Source organism: Asterias amurensis, chromosome 21, assembly GCF_032118995.1.
Source record: "Asterias amurensis chromosome 21, ASM3211899v1".
NCBI classification, from domain to species: domain Eukaryota; kingdom Metazoa; phylum Echinodermata; class Asteroidea; order Forcipulatida; family Asteriidae; genus Asterias; species Asterias amurensis.
In genome coordinates this window covers 598,457-619,273 of record NC_092668.1, presented here as the reverse complement: position 1 = coordinate 619,273, position 20,817 = coordinate 598,457, and the positions used below count along the sequence as shown (strand labels likewise).

The following is a 20,817-nucleotide window of genomic DNA, read 5'->3' as shown; positions in this document are numbered from 1 at the left end:
CATCTTTTAGCTTTCACCTGGAACCTTTTTGAAACATTTGGATATCATTTGGTGAAGTTAGGACTTACCTTAGCAAATAACTGGGTGAGTCGCAGTCTCGGCCTTCATCTGGTTTCTTGAGGATTTCCCTGTCTGTGTCTGCGTAGGAATTACTGTTTATGTCTTTGGTATCTTCCGAATCAAGTCTCTAAAAGAAGAAAATAACTTAAAAAGTGAATTTTTAAATGCAGAAAATGCGATTACTTTATTTGAAACATCATGGCAATTGTCACAAAATAACTTTAGGCTTCGATGAAGACTCTACTAGGGTCAAAAGGTCGAGTCAATAATTTATGTTTGTGCATTTATACCATAGGTCCTTTTGGTTGGTAAGCAGTTTGCAACAGCTAAAACTATTTCTCACAAACAAAAATAACGCACAAATTTGTCCATAATAAATAATAACAAAACTTACAACGCGAACATATCCACCCTTAGAGTGTACAACACAAAAATGTATACAAACAATTCAAATGACAATGAAATTTCAATGAGCGAGAAAAGGCTAAAGACATCATCAAACGCATTCTCAGTTCCACATATGCCATTTGAATTTTACCCAAATCAAGAAAAATTCATTGATGCTGAGTAGACATGTTTTGATATCTTGGTTGTCTACCCTCTTCCCTTAATTAATGCCTTACCCTTCTCCGTTCTTCCTTCTGTCGCACATAATCATGGTACGGTGCAGGTTTGACCGGTGGTGACCTCTTGGATGTAGTGGCCTGTACTTGTATGCACTTTGACCCCACTGAGGTCGACGATGGTGGTGATGAACTCTCATCTTTGACATCCGATTTGAAGATAGTGTCGTATTCCTCGATTAGTGTCCGGACGATGATGTTTGTGATTCCTTGTTCACGGAGACCGTCTAGTCCTGCGCTACACCTAGAGTGGATGCAACAAAGGATTGGCTGTCAGTGTAAGATCATCTTAAAGCAATGTTTCAGTCATCCACAAGATGATTTATAAATTTAGCTCCAGAGCTTCCAACATTTGCATCTTGTAACCAGGGAGATTTTGTACAACATTCAGGGAGATATTTAGAATTACAGACATTCAACACAATAGGGAAAAATCGTTCATAATCAGGGAGATTTTCAGAACAGGGAAAGATTGGGTATTTTTAGGGAACCTTTTACCATCAGCCATCGATTTCACTAAACTCTTCATAACCTAGGATTAATCTTAGGACTTGGGATGAGTTAAGTTCCGTATCCATAGACATTAGGATGCACCAAACCCATACTAAGTTAGGACGAGTTACTCGTCCTAACTCAAAGTAGGATTAATCCCAGCGTTTCGTGAAATCGGCTGCTTGGATAGTTGGCAAGCTCATTACTTGGTAGTTCATACTTAACGTAGATGACCAGATTTGGGCTGATTTGCTTCCTATAGCGCCCTTTCCCCATATTTGGGGAATTCACACAGACACAGACTGCCTAAATGATTTACCTGAATAGGTTAGGGCCAAAGACAATTGCCAGTGCCATAGAGTTCATCTTATTAGTTGATTCGTACTGTGCGACCATGACAAGAAAACGGATTAAGTACTGGAGTACGATGTAATGTTCCTCAGGAAGCTGTTGAATTAAATTCTTCTGTTGTCTGACGCACTCTTCGTGATTGGACTGGAAAGCTGAAATGGAAACAGTATAAAAACTTACTTGGTATTGAGCAAGGAGAGCTGTTCATAGAAACCTAACACATCGTGAGAAATGACTCCCTCTGAAGTAACGTTGTTTTTGAGAATGAGGTAATTTCTCACTCAAATAAAAAAAGACTTCAGGCCTGAAGTCTTTTATTAGGCGTCTCAAAGCACACAAATTTATATGCAGCATTTTGTTTCAATTAGTTATTTTATGGATAGTGGTTTTTGACAATTACCAAACGTGTCCAGTGCCTACGCCAAACATTTCAGGCTGTTTAGACCCTTTTTTCCAGTATTTTCCCAAGAGCAAAAATAAAAGAAGTAAATCAGGAAGAATATCCTGCCTGTCCTACTTACTCTGCTGAACATTGATAAATTGATGATGAAGCGCTTCGGTCATAATAGGGTCAGGTAACTCCCTTAGAAACATCTTAAGTAGACTAGCTATGGCCATGACGTCACCAGCCTCCTCAAAGTCTGTCTCACCAGTCTTATCAATTATAGCTTTCATCTTATCCACGACTCGAGTACTGCCATTGATACGGAAGATTCCCTCATGGCCAATGCCTGTCAAATAAAGAATAAAGGAACAATATAAGAAGCAGCCTCTAAACATAAATAAATGAACTCTGAAAAGGACGATGGCGATTATTTAAGTCTTACATGTATTTTTAACTACTGGTTTTTCTCTCCTCAATTTCTTTTTGGGGAAAATCAGACTTACATGTAAGAAGAAAGAATATCAAGCCTGTATTTTACTTCAAAATTTATTAATAAAAAAAAACAAAAACAATTCTACCTTTTTCTCACCAAAAAGGTGCTATTTCAATGAGAATTTCATTTGAATGATATTATATTCTCCTAGGACTAGCCGTAGACAATTTGTTTGTGACCACACACAAAACGATCAACAAAATTTGAGAAATGGACATTAACAGGTTTGCCAAACACCTAATGGGTAATTACATACATGTAGGGAGAATTTGAACCAACAACATTAACAATTTCACAACAATATTATTATTTAGGCTTCAGGATGACGCAAAACACAGAGTGTCTAATACTCATTAACCTTCGCCTTCGTCACCACCTGACACTCAATCCCTAGTCTTGTAATCAAGAGGTGATAATCACCATGATCCTTTACCTTCACTTACACTCAATCGCTAGTCTTGTAATCAAGAGGTGATAATCACCATGATCCTTTACCTTCACTTACACTCAATCGCTAGTCTTGTAATCAAGAGGTGATAATCACCATGATCCTTTACCTTCACTTACACTCAATCTCTAGTCTTGTTATCAAGAAGTGATAATCACTAGAACCCTAAACCACCTGAGTCTAGTTTTAATGTGTATGATGGGGTCACCATACCGTGTATGAATCATCAGATGTACATGTATCATGCATTGTATGTAATGAGTAGTGTTCTAATATTCGCTACCTTAAAGGCAGTGGACACTATTGGTAATTACTCAAAATAATTTTCAGCATAAAACCTTTCTTGGTAACAAGTAATGGGGAGAGGTTCATAGTATCAAACATGGTGAGAAACGGCTCCCTCTGAAGTAATGTAGTTTTTGAGAAAGAATTTATTTTCCACAAACTTGATTCTGAGACCTCAGAACTAGAGGTATCGAAATCAAGCATCTGAAAGCACACACAATTTGTGTGACAAGGGTGTTTTTTCTTTCATTTTTATCTTGCAACCTCGAAGACCAAATGAGCTCAAATTTTTCACAGGTTTGTTATTTGATGCATATGTTGAGATACACCAAGTGAGAAGATTGGTCTTTGACAATACCAATAGTGTCCAGTGTCTTTAACAGACAAAGTAGACCTTCATGTATAGCCCTGCTGACTGATTTTGTGTGACATACACAAGGAAGTTGCTAAAAAGTAAAATCCTCTATGAGTGATTCACTGACCATGCATCTGGATGAAGTCACATATCTTCCTAATAAAGAGTGGCACCCTGACTCCTTTAGGGCCCCTTGCTAGCTCCTTCAAAGGAACGCCAAACGTCTTAGAATTGTTTAATTTCTTCTTCATCGTTCCTGGAGAGCGAAGAATCTTCTGCATAGTGTTATTGTTGGTGGATCCAAACCCCTGAAGCATAAAATATCAAAAGATTGGAGATGTTAAAAATGTAAAACGGTCTTGAATGAGTAAAGTACAAGACCACAAAGAGTACTTTGTAATGCGACAGTTCCATGAACATCAAAATACAAAAATCTGGCAAACTATCATTTTACCAACCCTCTGACCCTTTATTATGCTACTACCAAAATACATCAACTATAGAGAGTGGGGGTGTGGGTTCTAATCCCAACCGAGTTGTCTATCAATGGAGTTATTGGTGTAGGTTCAAGTCTCAGTCTTGACTCTTGTTTCATCTTGGAAAACACATTATAAACATTGCTGTTTTGTCCTTCAGATGGCAAACAAAACCACTCTGTCTGATGTGCATTGTCAAACAATCCTGTACACAAAAAGGGGGGGTGGGGGAGTTTCCTGAGTGTTTCTGACGTAATTTGCAGTCTGGCAGCAGTATGCACCAATTAACCTTGTACTCCTATGAAGGTGTTGTTTTACTCATAAAATCATTCTCAACAATGATGTCTGCATGAAACAAATGGGGCATTAGAAATGTGTACCTGTTATTACATTGTTACTATAACTACTATTAGTTCTTAATAAAAGAAGGTTAGGTCCAATGTATAGAACTTGAATGTACAGGATTCTGGTTTTACATGCACAGTAAACTCACAAGATATGACAAGTGCCAGTAAAAACTTGACCCCAAGCATTCTTTCAGGTTAAGGTTGTGGTTAATTATTCAAAACTAAACCACTTCTTTGTAATCCATCATGACCATGACACTAAGTCATCTTCAAACAGAAAGCTGATGCCAACAAATTTCCTGTTATCAACCCTTTGTACCAGTATCACCGAAGCAATGAGTCTGCCATGCTCAACACTTTGGAAGTAAAATTGTACGTACAAAATATGAATTGTGTTAAAACACTGCTTCGGAAGAAAAAAAATGCACACTTTTGAAAACTCCCAAAATGCCACAACCAAGATTATTGTGAATGATTTGGGTTAAAAGACTTGAAAGCGTTAAACTTTGCAATCTCCTCGTGGGTTATTTTAATAAAAATATCTTTAATAGGCAATTTTGGAAATCAATTCACAGGTTATTTTGCAATTGCTTCATACAATCTCATTTTAGATTATTGTTTTGCAATCTCATCTTAGGTTATTTTGCAATCTTTTCATATTTTTTTTGGCAATCTTCGAGTCCTTGTGACTAAAAACTATACACGTATGTAGGTCCAACTAAAATCAATTTCTGTTTTGAATTTTCACAATAATAAACATTCAATCTTTTAAGGGCCGAGTGTGTGCAGTATGTTCATTTTATCCAATTGAATAAGAAATTTACAATAGTACATGTTAATCCTCAAGTAAAAAGGGAATTTTTAAATGAGATTGTTCAAAATAATAATATACGGTAGAGGAGCCCCAAATTAAATCACATTTAAACACAATCGATGAGAGAATTGTGTCCATCAAAGCTTGTCACTTTACACTTTTGTGATAAAATACTAAAATTCAATTATGGAACAAAACGCCATTCAATCAGTCAGTATAAATCCAAGTGAACACTACGTGTCAAGAAATTTTACAAATATTTGCTGGATTTTAGAGTAGCGGTAATAATGGCCTGACGTTTCGATCTAGCAGAGTCTTTCTTGTAGGCTAAATCACAACACAAAAAACATGAACAGGTATATCAGATATCAACTGCAAGTGAAAATACATGAATGGAGAGAGAGGATGACGGAGTTAGAAAGTTTGTTTTGCTTTGTTGGCTACTGTGCTTTTTTCTTTTGCATTATGCACTTATTAGATATGTTCATTGTTTTTATTATTTAACTATTGTAACATTTGAATGTAATCTTCAGCTCTCAATTTAGGAGTAAACAAAAATACAAGACTGCACGGCTTGTTGTAGCTCAAAATGTTGACTGGACCAGAATCAAAATGAGGACAAATAATATCTACACAGTTTAACATGGCTTATTTATACAACAAACTGTTTTTATCTAAACAAAACACTAAGAGACGATTCTTTAGATTTGAAAAACAGTTATCAGACGCGAAGTCAACACACCGACTTTCGAGTTAAATGATGTCAAAACAATAATTTAAGTATACTACATGTACACATGTACACTTAACAATGCACTTATACCGTAGATCTCAGATATAAAGCCTCTGACAATAATATGTTCATGTACTCTTTGTTTTCAAGAACAGAAAAAAAGCTTACCGTATACATGTCAGTTTCGTTAACCGTGTCACCAAATACGTATATTATAACCCAATTCCACCACCATTTCCTGTATTTTTCTTTCAAGGTCTCGTACAAAAGTCAACTCACACATTGGAGGTTTTATACTGAATGCTCAAAATTTATGGTATGCACAAACTATGACCAGCCCGGGGCTTTTAGAATTACCCTATAAATAGACATTTGACATACCTTGACTAAGTTCAGTGAACACAAACTGGTACATAAATATTGTGATCCGTACTTTTGACATGATTGATATGGATGTACACTACAACACTAAACATTTTATTTTAGAACACTTGTACATTAAACAGCCAATTCCAAGAAAAGTAAAACCCAAGAGAAACTCCTGAAGATTGTAACTGATTGCCACACCATCTTCATTCTACAATGTAGGGGGAGAAATTAACATTCAGTATGCTAACCCTGGAGACTTGATGTTTAACACCAGTCTCAAGCAGGGATATTTACAGCTTTTTCCTAGGAAATGCAAGATTCCCAGGAAATCATCCAGTGAAAAAGCCAACAGGGGACTATAAAATGAATTACATGTAACATGGATATACATACATACCCTGTACAGTGTAGTTTCATAATTAACACTCCTATTATCAAAATATGCAAAAACACCAAACACCACAAACAAACAAAATCAACAAATGAAACAAATCGGCTACAACATTTTAACTGGCTCTTCAGTGCCATGGGTACAGAGTGTTCTAATATTATAATGTAAAAAAAGATTCTGCAAAAAAAAACATTAACAGTATGCCAGTGGCACATTGTTGTTGATAGTTTTGGGTGGAATGCAAGTAAAATAGACTACAGCAGGGTTTGAACCAACGACCTACGGATTAACGTGCAGACCCTCTACCTACTAATGACTAAGCTGTCTAGCCCTATGTTGGCGGTCTCCTTATTTTGTCAATTTTCAGGGGGCCCAGTCAGAAGCCGTACAACTGTTTACTGCCTGTCTACCCCAAATTTACGATACAATCTTTGAAGCGGCAGCGGCAAGATCACATTCAGGGGATGCCAAACTTTAATTTCATATTATCAAGTATTTAAAATATTGTTTAGTACGTACATTTTTTATCGGCTGAAAAGTTAACTGCAGAAAAGGAAAGCGGTTTTGAGTCCAATAACCTCATGCATCAAAAGTGAAACAAGGAAAGTCAACAAAGTGCCACCATCTTACAAGGAAAATGTGTCAAGTTTGTGTTTCCAACTTACCTTAACTTGCCTATTATGGCTGTCCCTGAATCAACATTGACTGATTCAATATGCAGCGTTATAAAGAGAGCAAACAAATACAAGTATAAATCAAAACCAAAAGAAGTTCATAAAACTATCACAGTTTTCTGATTATTTCCTTATTGTAATGAGGAAAAGGATGTGAACTTGTTAAATCCGATCTTTGCAGATTTATTTTTGAAATGTTCTCAATCAATAAGGAAATTGAGTTCACACTTCACGTGATCGTAAAGGATTTTATTTTTAATTATAAAATAAAAACTCAACCATTTTGAATACACTTCTTAGGTGCTTTCCAGTTAGATTTGTGAAAAGCCTTGTATCTCGGTCCAATTATGCCATTTTACGTGGGAGCTCCGTTTTGTACGGTTGCTTTGTTGTGATAACAAAGCAACATCCCACAATGTCATAAAAGTATTGTAATTTTTTACCCACGCCGTCATCGTAGAATAGCTAGTTTTTTTTAAAACACAGAGGTTGGAGGCTATTTTTTCTTTTAATTCACAACAAATTCAGTGGCAGAAGTATCAAAATTACAATTCAATGATTAACAAACATATTATAAACATCAAGTTTAATTATGTAGCATTCCTGTTGAAATGTTGTTTGCTCAAGTAGCCACTTTCAACACACTTCATGTAATATGTCACGCCTAAGTTGTGCATTTTCTAAGAAAATCTCTGTTTTGACTTCAATTTCTTCACAAAATGTGTGTTCTAGCACCTGCAGGTACTTTACAGGGTTTGCCCTTCACTTTATAAATAAATAAACAAGTTTGAAATAGCAATAAACAAACAATAGTAGGGCAAAATCTGAAGAAAAAAAACCAAAACAGAACCTAAATTAACAGACCTTTTAGAGATGTAGAAAAACAAATCTATTTAACGCTAAAAATAAAGAATAGTCTGTTTAAGGCTTGTACATTCTGCTCTCTGCTTCAATGAACTAATGAAACTTTTTTTTTTTTTTACGTACCTGTGGAGGAGAGTTGGGTTCGACAACATTAGTTGCACCACAGAGTGCTGACCTCATTTCTGGCTCATTAATGTTGCAGACAGATCAAGTGTAGAATAAACTCACTTCAGATTAAGAAGCTGTTGATCACAAATAAATAAATAAATGTTATAAAAACTCATGAAGTTCCCCAGAGAAAGACAATAATGTAGTTGTTGATGCAGGTCTCCAAATAACCCACAACCATTGCCGTGGTGCCCTGTGCTTTTACTGTGGTGCCCGTTGCAAAGTTCGATACAAATTGACTTTTTCCTCATGGAAGTATCCCTTACCCGAGGAATTAGCTATGCCCTTTCGAGAGAGCGAAGTTCAAAGCCTGTCGATGAAGATGAACAAATACTGTTAACTGTCTTTGACTGAATGATAGTACTCTCTGAGTAGAATTACTTCCTTGATACAGACCCGGAAGACTTTGTTGAAGGTTTACAAAGTGAAAGTTTATAATCCAGGGGCTACGGTAACACTCAGCTAGCACCGACATTGTTCTTAAAACTATCAATGATTGCTTTGGCATGTTTACAGAATTACTTCACTCAGCAGAAATACCAATTGACACTCCGCTCTTTAGCCCTTTTTCTGAATATGGGCACACAACGATTTCAACAAGTCTGGAGCATCTATACCTTTTCAAAACACCTTTTTCATATTTAATATTTTTAAAAGTATAACATGTACATATTTTAAAGCCTTGACATCCGGCAAAAAATTCAGCAAGTATAAAACGAGATAACATATTTTGGGAAGTTTACAGATGTTTCTGCTCCAGTAAAAATGATGGGCTATTTGTACACAAACATCCAGATCTGTGGTAGTAGAAATTTTACTATGTTTTAAGTACAGGAGCTGACTAACATTAGTCTGATTAGCAATTTTTCTGATTTTTCCTGAAGGCAAAAAGTAGAAATAATATTATGACTGGTTGCCCGTAGGCCCTAGTCCCTTGTTGGAAACCACAGACCCCTCATTGTCATCGTTTGTACAAATCAAGGTTTAGACCACCACTTCAGACCTGGTGTACGTGCATGTATACATGTGTTACATGTGTCTGCACATTGTGTGATTCCTTTTCTTTGCCGAGAACTGACGGTACATGTGTTCACCGATGAATAGATTTCACATGGAAACAAAATAAAAGACCGCAGAACTTGAATCACAACACAAAGATGCATTTTATTGTGATGAACATGGTTATATAAGGTTGATCGTGATTCAGAACCGCAATGCGTTGTGGGAAGGCATATGGGGCAATTATGCAGTTTACGTTGTTATGCACGACTCGCGCACGCATCGCCTATTCTTTGTGTGGGTTCAACAGCGTCCTCTCTTGATATTTTGCTAATCGCGATAAACCTTATGAAGGGGAAGTGTTTGTGTACAAAGGAAAAAAAAGAAAACTATTTTTGTAGAAACAAACACTAGGTGTGTTTGGTAAAATACAGACAGTCCGAGTTAGCAGACTTTTTGCTTTCAAAGGAGAAATTCATTTAACATGTCTTTGTACAAAATATTGATTATATACGTGAAGTGAAGAGTGGCTGTAAAGATTTGCAAGTTTGAAATAAGAATCATTGATAAATTTGCAAACTGATGTTGTCATTTAAGGAAACAAAATAAAACCCCACAAAACATAGGCCTACTCATGATGAAATGGAAGTGTACACAGAAAACAAAATTCTAGATACAAACTACACATTTTGTAGTGAATGATGTTAACATGTGTTAAACAGGTTATCAAGATGTGCTTTCAGAATGGTAAGCAGCGCACATTACATGTACATGTACCTGTCTGTACCCAATTATGTTCAACACGCTTGGTCATATTCAACAATGACTACATTATGTCTTACTACACTAGTAGACAATCTCACTAAACACTGCGTTGTACATGTATGTGAGTCATCCAATACACTACTCCTATGTATAAGTCATAATAGAACTGCTTGCTAAAATGTGGACCGAACTATGAGTCTACTGGGCAAAAAATATTGACTGCATGTCCTAAAAGCTTGATTTTGAAAGATAGGTAATTGAACCTGCTAAATCATGCCCCACACAAAAAAATAAAAGAGGGAATTTTTTATATATTTTTAATAATACTTATATGAATGAACGAATAGAAAATAACTTATTAAATAAAATAAATAAATAAATAAGATTTCACCAACAAATAAATACAAAAGAGAAAATGTCTGCTGGGGTCAAAATATTGACCAAAATAATGTTGCAAAATAAAGAAAATTGTATAAAACATTCCTGATTTTGTAAGACAATTTATTTTTGTTGTTGAATATTCCTCAACCATTTAAAAAAGAAGGAGGCGAAATGAATGTAAGCAAATAAATAATAAAGTACACAGTAGGCCTGTAGAAAAAGTCAAACGTTGGGCCATTAAAAAAATGTTTGCAAAATAAAGAGATTTTCTCATATTCAAGTCACAAATAATAATAAAATTAATAACAAAGAACACTTAATAGAGCGCCGGTATCCGCCTCAGGAAGGCGCTCATGGCGCTTGAATATATTCCTACAATGATACAGCCTCTAGGCCTCTGGAAGCATCTAAAATCGAAAATTGTCAGTTTTGTTTGATTCTATTAGATTGAGGACTGGGCCAAATGTACATGTAGCAAACTGACAATAAATGCTTTATAGTACATGGGATTTAAGGCAAATAAATGAACTGGTCACCATAAATCAGAGTTCCAACTGTTTCAATGTTGAGTTAGGATACTACCATGGTGTTGGATTTTGTTTGTTAGAGTGAGGAGATCTTGGTAAACCACTCAAGGGAATTGGGGTTTTTATTAAAGAAAATTATCAACGCTGCTATTCATTATTTCTACCGAATAGAAACATTGCAACGATGAAAATGATCATCTTACTGATTACAGATGGCCTTGTGAGTTTCTGCTTTTAATAGAGCTTCGATACTACTCCATTACAACTTGGAATAAATAATTTGTGATTTGAGAGTGATGGTTGACAAATCTTTGTTTGATTATGTCTAGTTTCGATAATAAAGGGTTTGGTACTTTTTGTACTACACAAAACACAAATGCCACAGGCACAGATTAAAATTAAACTAAAAAGCTTCCCTTTAAAATATTACTTGCACACAAAAATGTTTTCTCTCAGTGAGATGAAAATTAATTTAGTGCGTACAACAGATTTACACAACTCTCTTGAAAACATTGCTCTGTATGTTCAGCTATTTCTCAAAAACTTGACGACTAATGGAAACATCTACAGGTTAAAACTTGACGACTAATGGAAACATCTACAGGTTAAAACTTGACGACTAATGGAAACATCTACAGGTTTAAAAAAAAATACTCCTTTCTTCACAATGACCAAATACTTGATCTACAAAAGGAATCCAAACCCTTCAAGGTGCACAGTGCACTTAGACTACCTTGAAGAAAGAAGCCAAGTTACATCTTTCTCATCTAATGGGATTGCCAGAGGAACACACAGATGCTGTAAATTGCAAGCCTACTTATTGACTTATATTGGGAAAAGGTTATAGAGTTTAGGGTCTGAATAAAAAGACCTAACAAAGCAAACAATAGAATTTATTGAACAATTCTGGATGTAAAGATAAATCCAGACAACCATCTCAAATGTTTAAACAATTTTAGCTAAGTGCATTGCTAAGTCTGAAATTTGTGTTAAAGTAGAAACGCACTAATGAATTCATTTGGCATGTTTGCCGGAAAAAATTACAGGGATTGGACATGAAAACGTCAAACCTCCCCTCCCCTTTCATCGACTCATCTTAAAAGAGTCATCTTAAGAAGTGTTGTCAGAGTTTTGTAGTGTAACTTCACACTTTACTTCGCAATTAAAATTGATCTGGCACAGCTAAGATCAATATTAGCTGCTGGGCTTGAGTCCACAAAAAGTACAGATTTAAGTCTAAAGGTGAGTCGTCGATATCGCCATGGTGATTTGTGTTTGTGACATCACACTTTGCTTAGCAATTTAGATCATAGATGCTGCTCAAGTGCTCGCTCCTATTTTGTATGCATTGTGTTCTGGCAGGTCTCTAGGATTTCATCTTTCAAAGGGTAAGGTCATTTTCATTTTAATGCGCTGTTGTTGACCACGTTCAACTGCCTCTTCAATGACCTCAAGACACCTCTTTTCCCAGAACAATCCTGATGGTCGCCATTGGATTGTTTTTGAGTCATTTTTATGGGTTCATTTGTTTCCCTTTCTTTGTATATAGCACCTTAAATGCATTGTATTATTATTATTTTTAAAGGGAACTTCCATTGGAAAACACTTAAAGTCTAAGGACAACTTTTGAAGGGGCACCAAGGCAAAGATCAGGGCAAAGGAGCCATGGCCTCCATGTCTCGTTCTGGGAATCTTGGTGGACTCTTTAAAAGAAAAATTAAGGGGAGGGTACACTTCTGTACAAAAGGAAAAGAGTTTGTATACTTTTGGATAATTTTGGGCATGGTACATGTACGTAATTAACATTATAATAAACCTAAGGATCTATCTTAAGGTCTTCATAGTCTTAGAATGGATATTTCTTCCTACATGGTCTTAGTAATATAAAGCCCTGGTATTGATCCTTAGTTTGAGTAAGTTTCCTAACTTCTTTTTGATTGGAAATGTTGGATTGGAGCCAACACATGCCCACCCACATACCAGCACTCCCACATGAGCGCTGAGTGACTAGCCAGTGAATTCTCCTACATTTGACATTGATCTCTTGACCTCCAGTTATTCAGGTTCTTGGCTGTTTATTTATAATATGCAGGTGTGGAACATTACAATCCTAATACGTGTTTATACATTGTACATGCACCACAGCCCATGCAGGAGATTGGATACATCTGAACAAAAACTAACACTAAAACACGATGTCCATGATGTTCTTGTATGGTGTTAAGTGAATGATCGTTAATGTTATAAGAGATGTTAAATTTGCATCGGGGATAAAAATACTAATGCTGTTTTTTTTTTGCCTATACTCCGATGTGTGTTAGCACTGTATACATGTAGTCAGTAGTAGGTACTTTCCCGAGTCCTGTGAAAAATATCACAGGCATGTTACTCGGGTGGGATTCGAGCCCACGACCCTTGCAATTCTAGAGCAGTAACTTACCAACTAGACTGAATGATTGTTGTAAAGAATTGAACAAAAGAACAATTGTTAATTATTATACGTATACGCAGGTTTTGATTAGATAATGCAAATACTAAATGCATTTTATTTACGTCTAACGTGCAATTTCGCCAAATAGGATCACTAAGTAAAATCTGGCATTCCTTTTCATGCATCAAGATTTCACCCTGTGATTGTGTTCTGCGACATCAAAAAAAAAATGCATTCAATATTTTGTTTTTTTCCGTGCAAAATTGCTGGACAAAGTCTTTCCCTAAACATGATGCATCCAATAGACTGTATTGAATGTGATGTCACCGTTCCAATATTTGCCCAACAAGATGGCGTCTGCGAGCATGTGCGTGCTAGTGCCATAGAAATCAAACCGGGAACGCTGCATGCTGCATGTTTCTTTTGATGTACATGTACGTGTGTAGACGCGCATACGGTTTGACCTACAAGATGGCGACTTTCAAAGCCAAAAAGGGGTTATTCGATCTGGTCTACATGTACAGTTGTATTTCAGATTTTACTTCATATCATACATGTATATTTCTTACCTTTTGAGCTTCACACCTACAGCTTCTTCAATGCTAATCAGTACACAGTTCTCAGACAAAGTTCAGGCAACTGATGTTGAGACACTTCCCTTAGATGTAAGAACTTCCTTTGCACCTCTCCAACAAATACAGACAGAGGAGGAAGTTTCTGATCCTTTGCACTGCAAGTCTCTCCGACAAGTCTCTACCTTTCTTGAAGTCTTTTATGGTCTGAGGTCAGTTGCAGCGGATATTCTTGACGTATTCAAGCTGGTTACTAAGAAGTTGATCACAATACACACATAGTTGACGAACACAAAGAGTTAAACACCTCCGTTGGGATGAGTCAAAAAGAAAATATCTCCAAGTGTAATGTTGTAGCTAGCAGGAATGTGCAAGGTAATACTGGAATAAAAGAATTCTCCTCTAGGCAACAAATTTCTTGGGATTCAGCGTTATCATAAAAGCTTTCCCAACAATGTGTTCAGCTAACAGCTACACAAATAATTGACTTCTTGTTGACATTGTTTACAAAAGTCAATCAGAATATTTGGAATTATTTCACTCCCAGTAAGGATATTACCAGGCAACACTACCTCAACCCAAACAACAGGTTCAGGAAAAGAAATGCAATTAAATGGCAGACAATGAACTGTAGTTGCAATCACTGTTTAGTCCAATCCAAGGCTACTGGTCACCAACACTTGGCTGAAGGGGACTGGTCAGTGCTGACCAAACAAATAATGTCCTTCATTAATTATTGTTGACAGGGGTAACTTAAGGTTCAATGTCTAGATTGTACAGGTTTGTGAGTAGACTCACTCACAAGGCACGTAGAGATTCATTTGGCACGTTTTTGGACAATCTGCATAGTCTAGTCTAAACTGCAGGATTTAAGGTATATTCTACAAGTGTAGTTCATAAGTAACGAATTATAGTACGACAGGTTGTTACGGGTTTAAAGTACTGTAGATGAAGCAGTCTCAGTCTATGGTTGCTTCAGTGTCCTGCTGACAAGTAAACGGAGACCCATCATGAATTTGTAAGCGAGACTGAATCTTTGTTCCACCGCCTCCTTTTAGCGGACACATAGTCCGCTTACCGAGTACATCCTCTTCTTGTCAACTCACCACACACCTAGCCAAGAAGATAAACAACTTTTATTTACATTTTACATTATCAGCAAACAAATTACATGTACATGAAGGCCAAATCACTGCAAACAAACAGTATTAAAATTGAGTCATAAAGCCTACATGTTTTGATATTATGGGCCTAGATGCAAACTCTTACAAAATCCTACAAGTCACAAGAAAACATACAACAAAACATAAACATATTTTGATATTATGCAAGTGCACTTATTTTTACCAAATAAACAACATCCTACAACAAGTTGCAAGACAATTTACAACAAAACAAATCATGGTAAGCACAAACATCCATCAATTATCGCACTTCAAAGTTCATTTTTTGTGCTTCAACAGCTCTATGGAAATTGAGCCTACGTGTGTTTTTAAACAAGTACCTCAAGTCAAGGGTAAACATGTAGGGAGAGTGAGGGTCACATTAGATAAACACTATAAAAGCCAATGAATATAACAAGTATTTCACACCATTTACATAAATCCCACCCAGTGTCAATGCTAATAATGCAAATCTGTCACATCTACGCCTTTACATGCACCATGGAGGAAAAATTAGATTTTCCTCCATGTACTTTTAGATGCTATTTTGATGCTTTTAGAACAGAAAGTGACTAGTCAAAAAAACAAATTTTGCTTACAAGAATCAGGTTACCAGCCAAAATTGCATGTCATGTGCACCATTTGTGACAGGTTTCCTGCTATCTTCTGCTTGCAGGAATGTATTAAAGCCAGTGGACACTATTGGTAATTGTCAAAGACCAGTCTTCTCACTTGCTGTATCTCAACATATGCATAAAATAACAAACCTGTGAAAATTTGAGCTTGATTGGTTGTCAAAGTTGCGAGATAAAATGAAAGAAAAAACACCTTGTCATGCACGAAGTTGTGTAGCACTATCAGATGCTTGATTCCTGGAAAATTACTTTTTTTCTTGAAAACTACTCCACTTCAGAAGGAGCCGTTTCTCACAATGTTTTATACTACCAACCTCTCCCCATTACTCGTTACCAAGTAAGATTTTATGCTAATAAATATTTTGAGTAATTACCAATAGTGTCCACTGCCTTTAAGTAATCAAATCGGGCGGTGATCTTGGAAGATGATATTAATAGAGTTACAACCCAAGGAAAAGGCGCTTTCATGATGTTATTTGTTATTGTTAATGTCCTCTATTGGTATCTGATAAGTTACTTATATACCAAAAGCATCAATATTTAGCCAATGATTTCATGTATTAAGGCCATATTCTGTTCTAATGCACTCTTTGTTACCAATTTTTTTAGTAAAAAAGAAGGAAAGTGTATCCCTCATCAGGCCAGTGTTTATATCCGGTTTCCTTGGCATTAAACTACTGACATGACATTATTTCTATTCCCCCTGGACAGGATGCCAGTCTATAAGTTACTTCCCAGCTCTCCCCGGTACCCATTTGTACTCCTGGGTGGAGAGAAGTAATTATGATAAAGTGCCTTGCTCAATGAAACAAGTGTCGCAAATGACCAGGCCAGGATTGGAACCCACATTCTGTAAACTACAGAACTTGAGTCTACTGCCCTAGACCGCTTGTTTAGTAATGTTACGACCAGGACAATCTGCTGATAGACGCAACCGTAATCGGAGCAAAACAAATAACATAATACTTCTCAACAAGTTGTTGCGGATGTATTTACCTATATGTGCTATGGATGAATGGTTATTTAATGACAAGATCTTGTACTTTGAACTTGTTATCATTATGTGCAGGTTGTCTTCCAGGGTCCAATGTTTGAAATCAACATGTTATTGATTGCAATCTACATTACAGCTGACTCTGGTCTCCCATGCTACTACAAATACTGCTCGACAACTTTAACTATCAACTAAAAATTTTCAGAAAACCAGACGCAATATACATGTAGTGCAAGTAAAAAACAGCGCTTAGCACGAGTGTTAATCTTTCTGTTAAGCAGTAAGCACTCTTATCATTAAAACATTAAGATAGCGTCCATACAAAGACTACATTTTGCACTTAATGCTAATAGTGACTGAATGTTGTTGTAGAGCTATAATACAATACTGCTGAAACCCAGAAAGCAATGTTAAATGCAAACATGTAACTGGAAAAATGCATTTGATTGAGTAAAAGGGCTGACCTCTTACATGTACATGTAATATCAATAGGATTTTAAAGACTTTTTAAGGCTATTTATTTCAATAAAGAATTTGAGTTTTTTGTAAACAGGTTACAGAAGGAAAATAACATGTCTGTACTACAAGGTTAACTGTAAAATGTGCTGAGCACAGCTACAAAAGATTACAAGGTAGCTCGGATGAAGTTACCTTTGTGCTAAGTACATTTATTTGCAGCTCAACAGCTCTTGAAATCTAACCCATGGTTGACTGCAATCAGGGATCACATTTGAACAACACAATGAAATTTTCCACTAGACAACAATTCTTTTAGCTCAAAGCTTGCACAAACCCATATTTTAAACTAATTTTTCAACAACAAAAGTAAAAAGAAATTAAACAAAAAGGATAAAATCTGGATTTGCAATTGGAGATTAAGTGGGAAAGTAGGCCATATACTGGTTTTGAATATTAGTGAGAAGCGTCTCTGTCTCAAACATTTCTCAGTTTGTGTATTCCAATTGTGGATTATCCTTCCTGCATAGACTTACTGCTCTGAATTTTTGGACGATATCTCAAAAATGCTACCACCTTTTGAAATGAAAATTTTGCAGATTAGTTTGATTGTTATCTACACTAGGATTAAAACAATCGAATGGTTCCGAAAACCAAAGGTATGTATAAATGTACATTCCCTTCAAGAATATTCAAAAGTATGTCATATTATGTGTTCAGAAAAATACCTGACTACAGGACTTGTTTTTAATATTGCAGAATGCTTCACGAACTGGACTCTTGCCAGAGGTCTGTATTTTGAAGCCTGGCAATATGCAGCCATGCGAGCCTAACACTTACCTATATAATTAAAAGATACGCTTGGTTGGCTGTGACAATTCACTCAGTGTTCACACCACACAGGTGAGCCACTCAATGAAAAGGTGCTTAGAACATGTCCTCACTTGCATAATCAATACCTGTAAATAACCAAACAAAACAAGAACAATATTAACGCTGGAGGGAATTTGCACACATTTGGTTTAAGACCTGTGTAAAATATTAATGTTGGTAAAAGACCTGTCACCCTGTAAATAATTAAAAAATACAATACGAGATAGATTAGTTTGAAATTTTTAAAGGGGATTTGCCAATCACTAAATTCTAAAATGAGGGAGGGGGTACAAGATGAGGGAAATAAACAAAGAGAGAAGGCAAGGAAAATAGTAAAGTTGGTTAAAGACCCGTGTAAATGATTTAAACACACAATCTGAGATAGATTACTAGTTTATAATTTGTTACAGTAATATTCCAATCACCAAGCCCTTTAAAAACATTCCAGTCAAGGGGAGAGCTAAAAAACGTGGGAAAGGGCAAAAAGAAGGAGATAATAAAAAAGAAAACAGGTGATGATGAGCATCGACAGAAAAATGTCACTAATTTGAACGGTACAGTCTCGTTTTAATTTACTATGATCTGAATGAGGTAAATTTTACAAAAATGAGAAGATCGCATTTTTTCTGACTTGGTAGGTTAAAGAGAGGGCTTGGAGAATTAGCATACATTATTTGTATTCGATACGAGGAACAAGACCAAGATGGAGGCAGCATGATAAAACTCTAAACAACCTTTTAATTATTGGTCAAGGAGCAGTGAGCTTGTTGCAGATTTGTTCTATAGATAAAACAATCTTCATTTTATGAGGGAAATGTACTGGTACATTTCAAGGGGACCTGTTCCAGAGTCACAAGAGATGTACATTTCCTGTTTTAAAAATACATGTGACAACTATTTATGTTTTTATCAGATGAGGAATCCTCCAATAATGTAAATCATTCGGATGACCGTCCTCGACCCCTTTTCCTTGCGCCTCTCCTCCTCTTTCCTCTTCTTAAACCATTCTGAAAGAGCTCATTCACATTTACCTCCGAAGACGTAAAGCAAAACCCACAAAGACATGACTCATATGCAACTCAATCTCCTGAGATTTGTAGACATGGTAGAATGTATTCACCCAGTAATCATCAGCGTGTGTAACCATGCATGTACATACATTATTAGAGACAGGTGTGTGCAGCAATGATCATGATCAGGCACATCATTTACACTCAGTTAATATTACATGATTTTTTTCTTCATTTTATCGCGATTTAAAACGTGAAAAGACTTTAAAATATTTTGTCAGCGGCTAAGGTCAAGAACCTACCCACAGTTAATAGTAGCACATGTACAAAAGTAAATGAAATGTAAACTCACTTCTTGTATTTAACATCATCATGATAAAACTGTAATTTACACAAACAAAACAGTGGTCATTGCCTTGGTGCCCTTGAAATGCTCTGAAGTGACAGTAGAAATTTACTTTTTCCTCATAGGGTGCCCTTTACCGAGGAGAAAATGCCTTGGTGCCCTTGCCTTAATTAAAAAATGAAGCATTCAATCTAAGACATAAATGATACTTGTGTAAATTTTTAAGTATAGTTTTATTTAATTACAAAAAATTCAGACTGCTGCTTCTCAAAAGGAGAATAAAAAACAACTAAGCTTTTTGTTGATAGGGCCTATTGAGATTGGTTAGAATCGGAGCAAGAATATGCAGTGTACATTACATTGCTCATAAAATGTCTAGACGTCTTGATGTCTTTCAAGACGTTATTCTTAGTCTTGGTGCCCCCTAAAAAATGTTGACATTTCAGAATTTTCTAATTGAATTAAACGCGCAAAGTAATTTTGTCTTGTTAAGAATGCTTCCTCGTTAAAGAAATTATATCAATGTTCAGATGACGAGATCATTTGCCAAGTTGTTTGTTCAGAAACAGTCTGCTGACAGTCCAACTGATCAGTGACATGAGACTGCATATTATTTAACTTAAATTTTGTTTTTGTGTGTGTAGTGTACACATTATCAGGAATTACATTTTAACACACTTTTAGTATGAAGTATCAGAAAAAATAATGAATAATTCTGTCTTTATCGAGTAGGCCTTTAATAAGTTTTATATTAAAAAAAACAAAAAAAAAAAGGCTTTAGAACGATTCTGTATTTATAAAGTCTGACCTAAAAAGACACTTTCCCAAAAATAAAACAGATATTAGGGCTATAAAATTATTGTAAAGCACCTATTGGATGATTATAACTCTTGATAGCAGTCACTTGTAGTTTTGTCAATAGTTTCAATAATTTATCAACGGTCCATCAGCGAAAAAAATCTGTGTTGTGAGAAAATCTGGACTGAAGTTGCACTAATTTCCAAACTCTTCTTAATTCAAAGTCTCCGTGCTACCTTTTTAAATAATATTTTTAAGACAAAAATAAAGCTGAATTCTTCAAAAGAGAAGAAAGAATACAAGTCAATGTCATCTCAGAAAATCTTCATGAAATTACACTAATAAGCTTTACGTTTTGTGAAATTATGGATTGAATGGTCGGACAAGCTGTTCAAGCCAACTATACAATAATAAAAAATAAAATGAAGTACATCGCACCCATTATTATTGGGCTATAACAAATTTTTAGTGACAACGTTTGGAAAAGTTTTATTTAAAAAAAAAAACCTTCTTTCCTGATATTGAGGATTTGAGGGAGT

The 20,817-nt window shown here is 35.8% G+C and overlaps 1 protein-coding gene across 8 annotated transcripts in view; it reads right to left on the bottom strand.

The window, feature by feature from the left end:
• LOC139952796 (protein FAM13A-like) overlaps nucleotides 1–20,817 on the bottom strand; it is a 41,447-nt gene that overhangs the window by 19,644 nt on the left and 986 nt on the right. For 7 of the 8 annotated variants that reach the window (XR_011787914.1, XM_071952012.1, XM_071952015.1 and 4 more), the window contains exons 2-9: nucleotides 18,092–18,210; nucleotides 14,001–15,116; nucleotides 8,284–8,402; nucleotides 3,620–3,800; nucleotides 2,048–2,257; nucleotides 1,495–1,678; nucleotides 684–927; nucleotides 69–187 (exon numbers count right to left, since the gene is read on the bottom strand). Coding sequence is in view for 7 of the 8 variants with exons in the window: in XM_071952012.1 (XP_071808113.1) it covers nucleotides 69–187; nucleotides 684–927; nucleotides 1,495–1,678; nucleotides 2,048–2,257; nucleotides 3,620–3,800; nucleotides 8,284–8,340 (995 nt within the window). In the remaining variant the exon portion in view is untranslated. Of the gene's footprint in view, nucleotides 1–68; nucleotides 188–683; nucleotides 928–1,494; nucleotides 1,679–2,047; nucleotides 2,258–3,619; nucleotides 3,801–7,287; nucleotides 7,328–8,283; nucleotides 8,403–14,000; nucleotides 15,117–18,091; nucleotides 18,211–20,817 lie in introns of those variants that run through there. The other variant, XM_071952017.1, reaches the window with a different exon arrangement.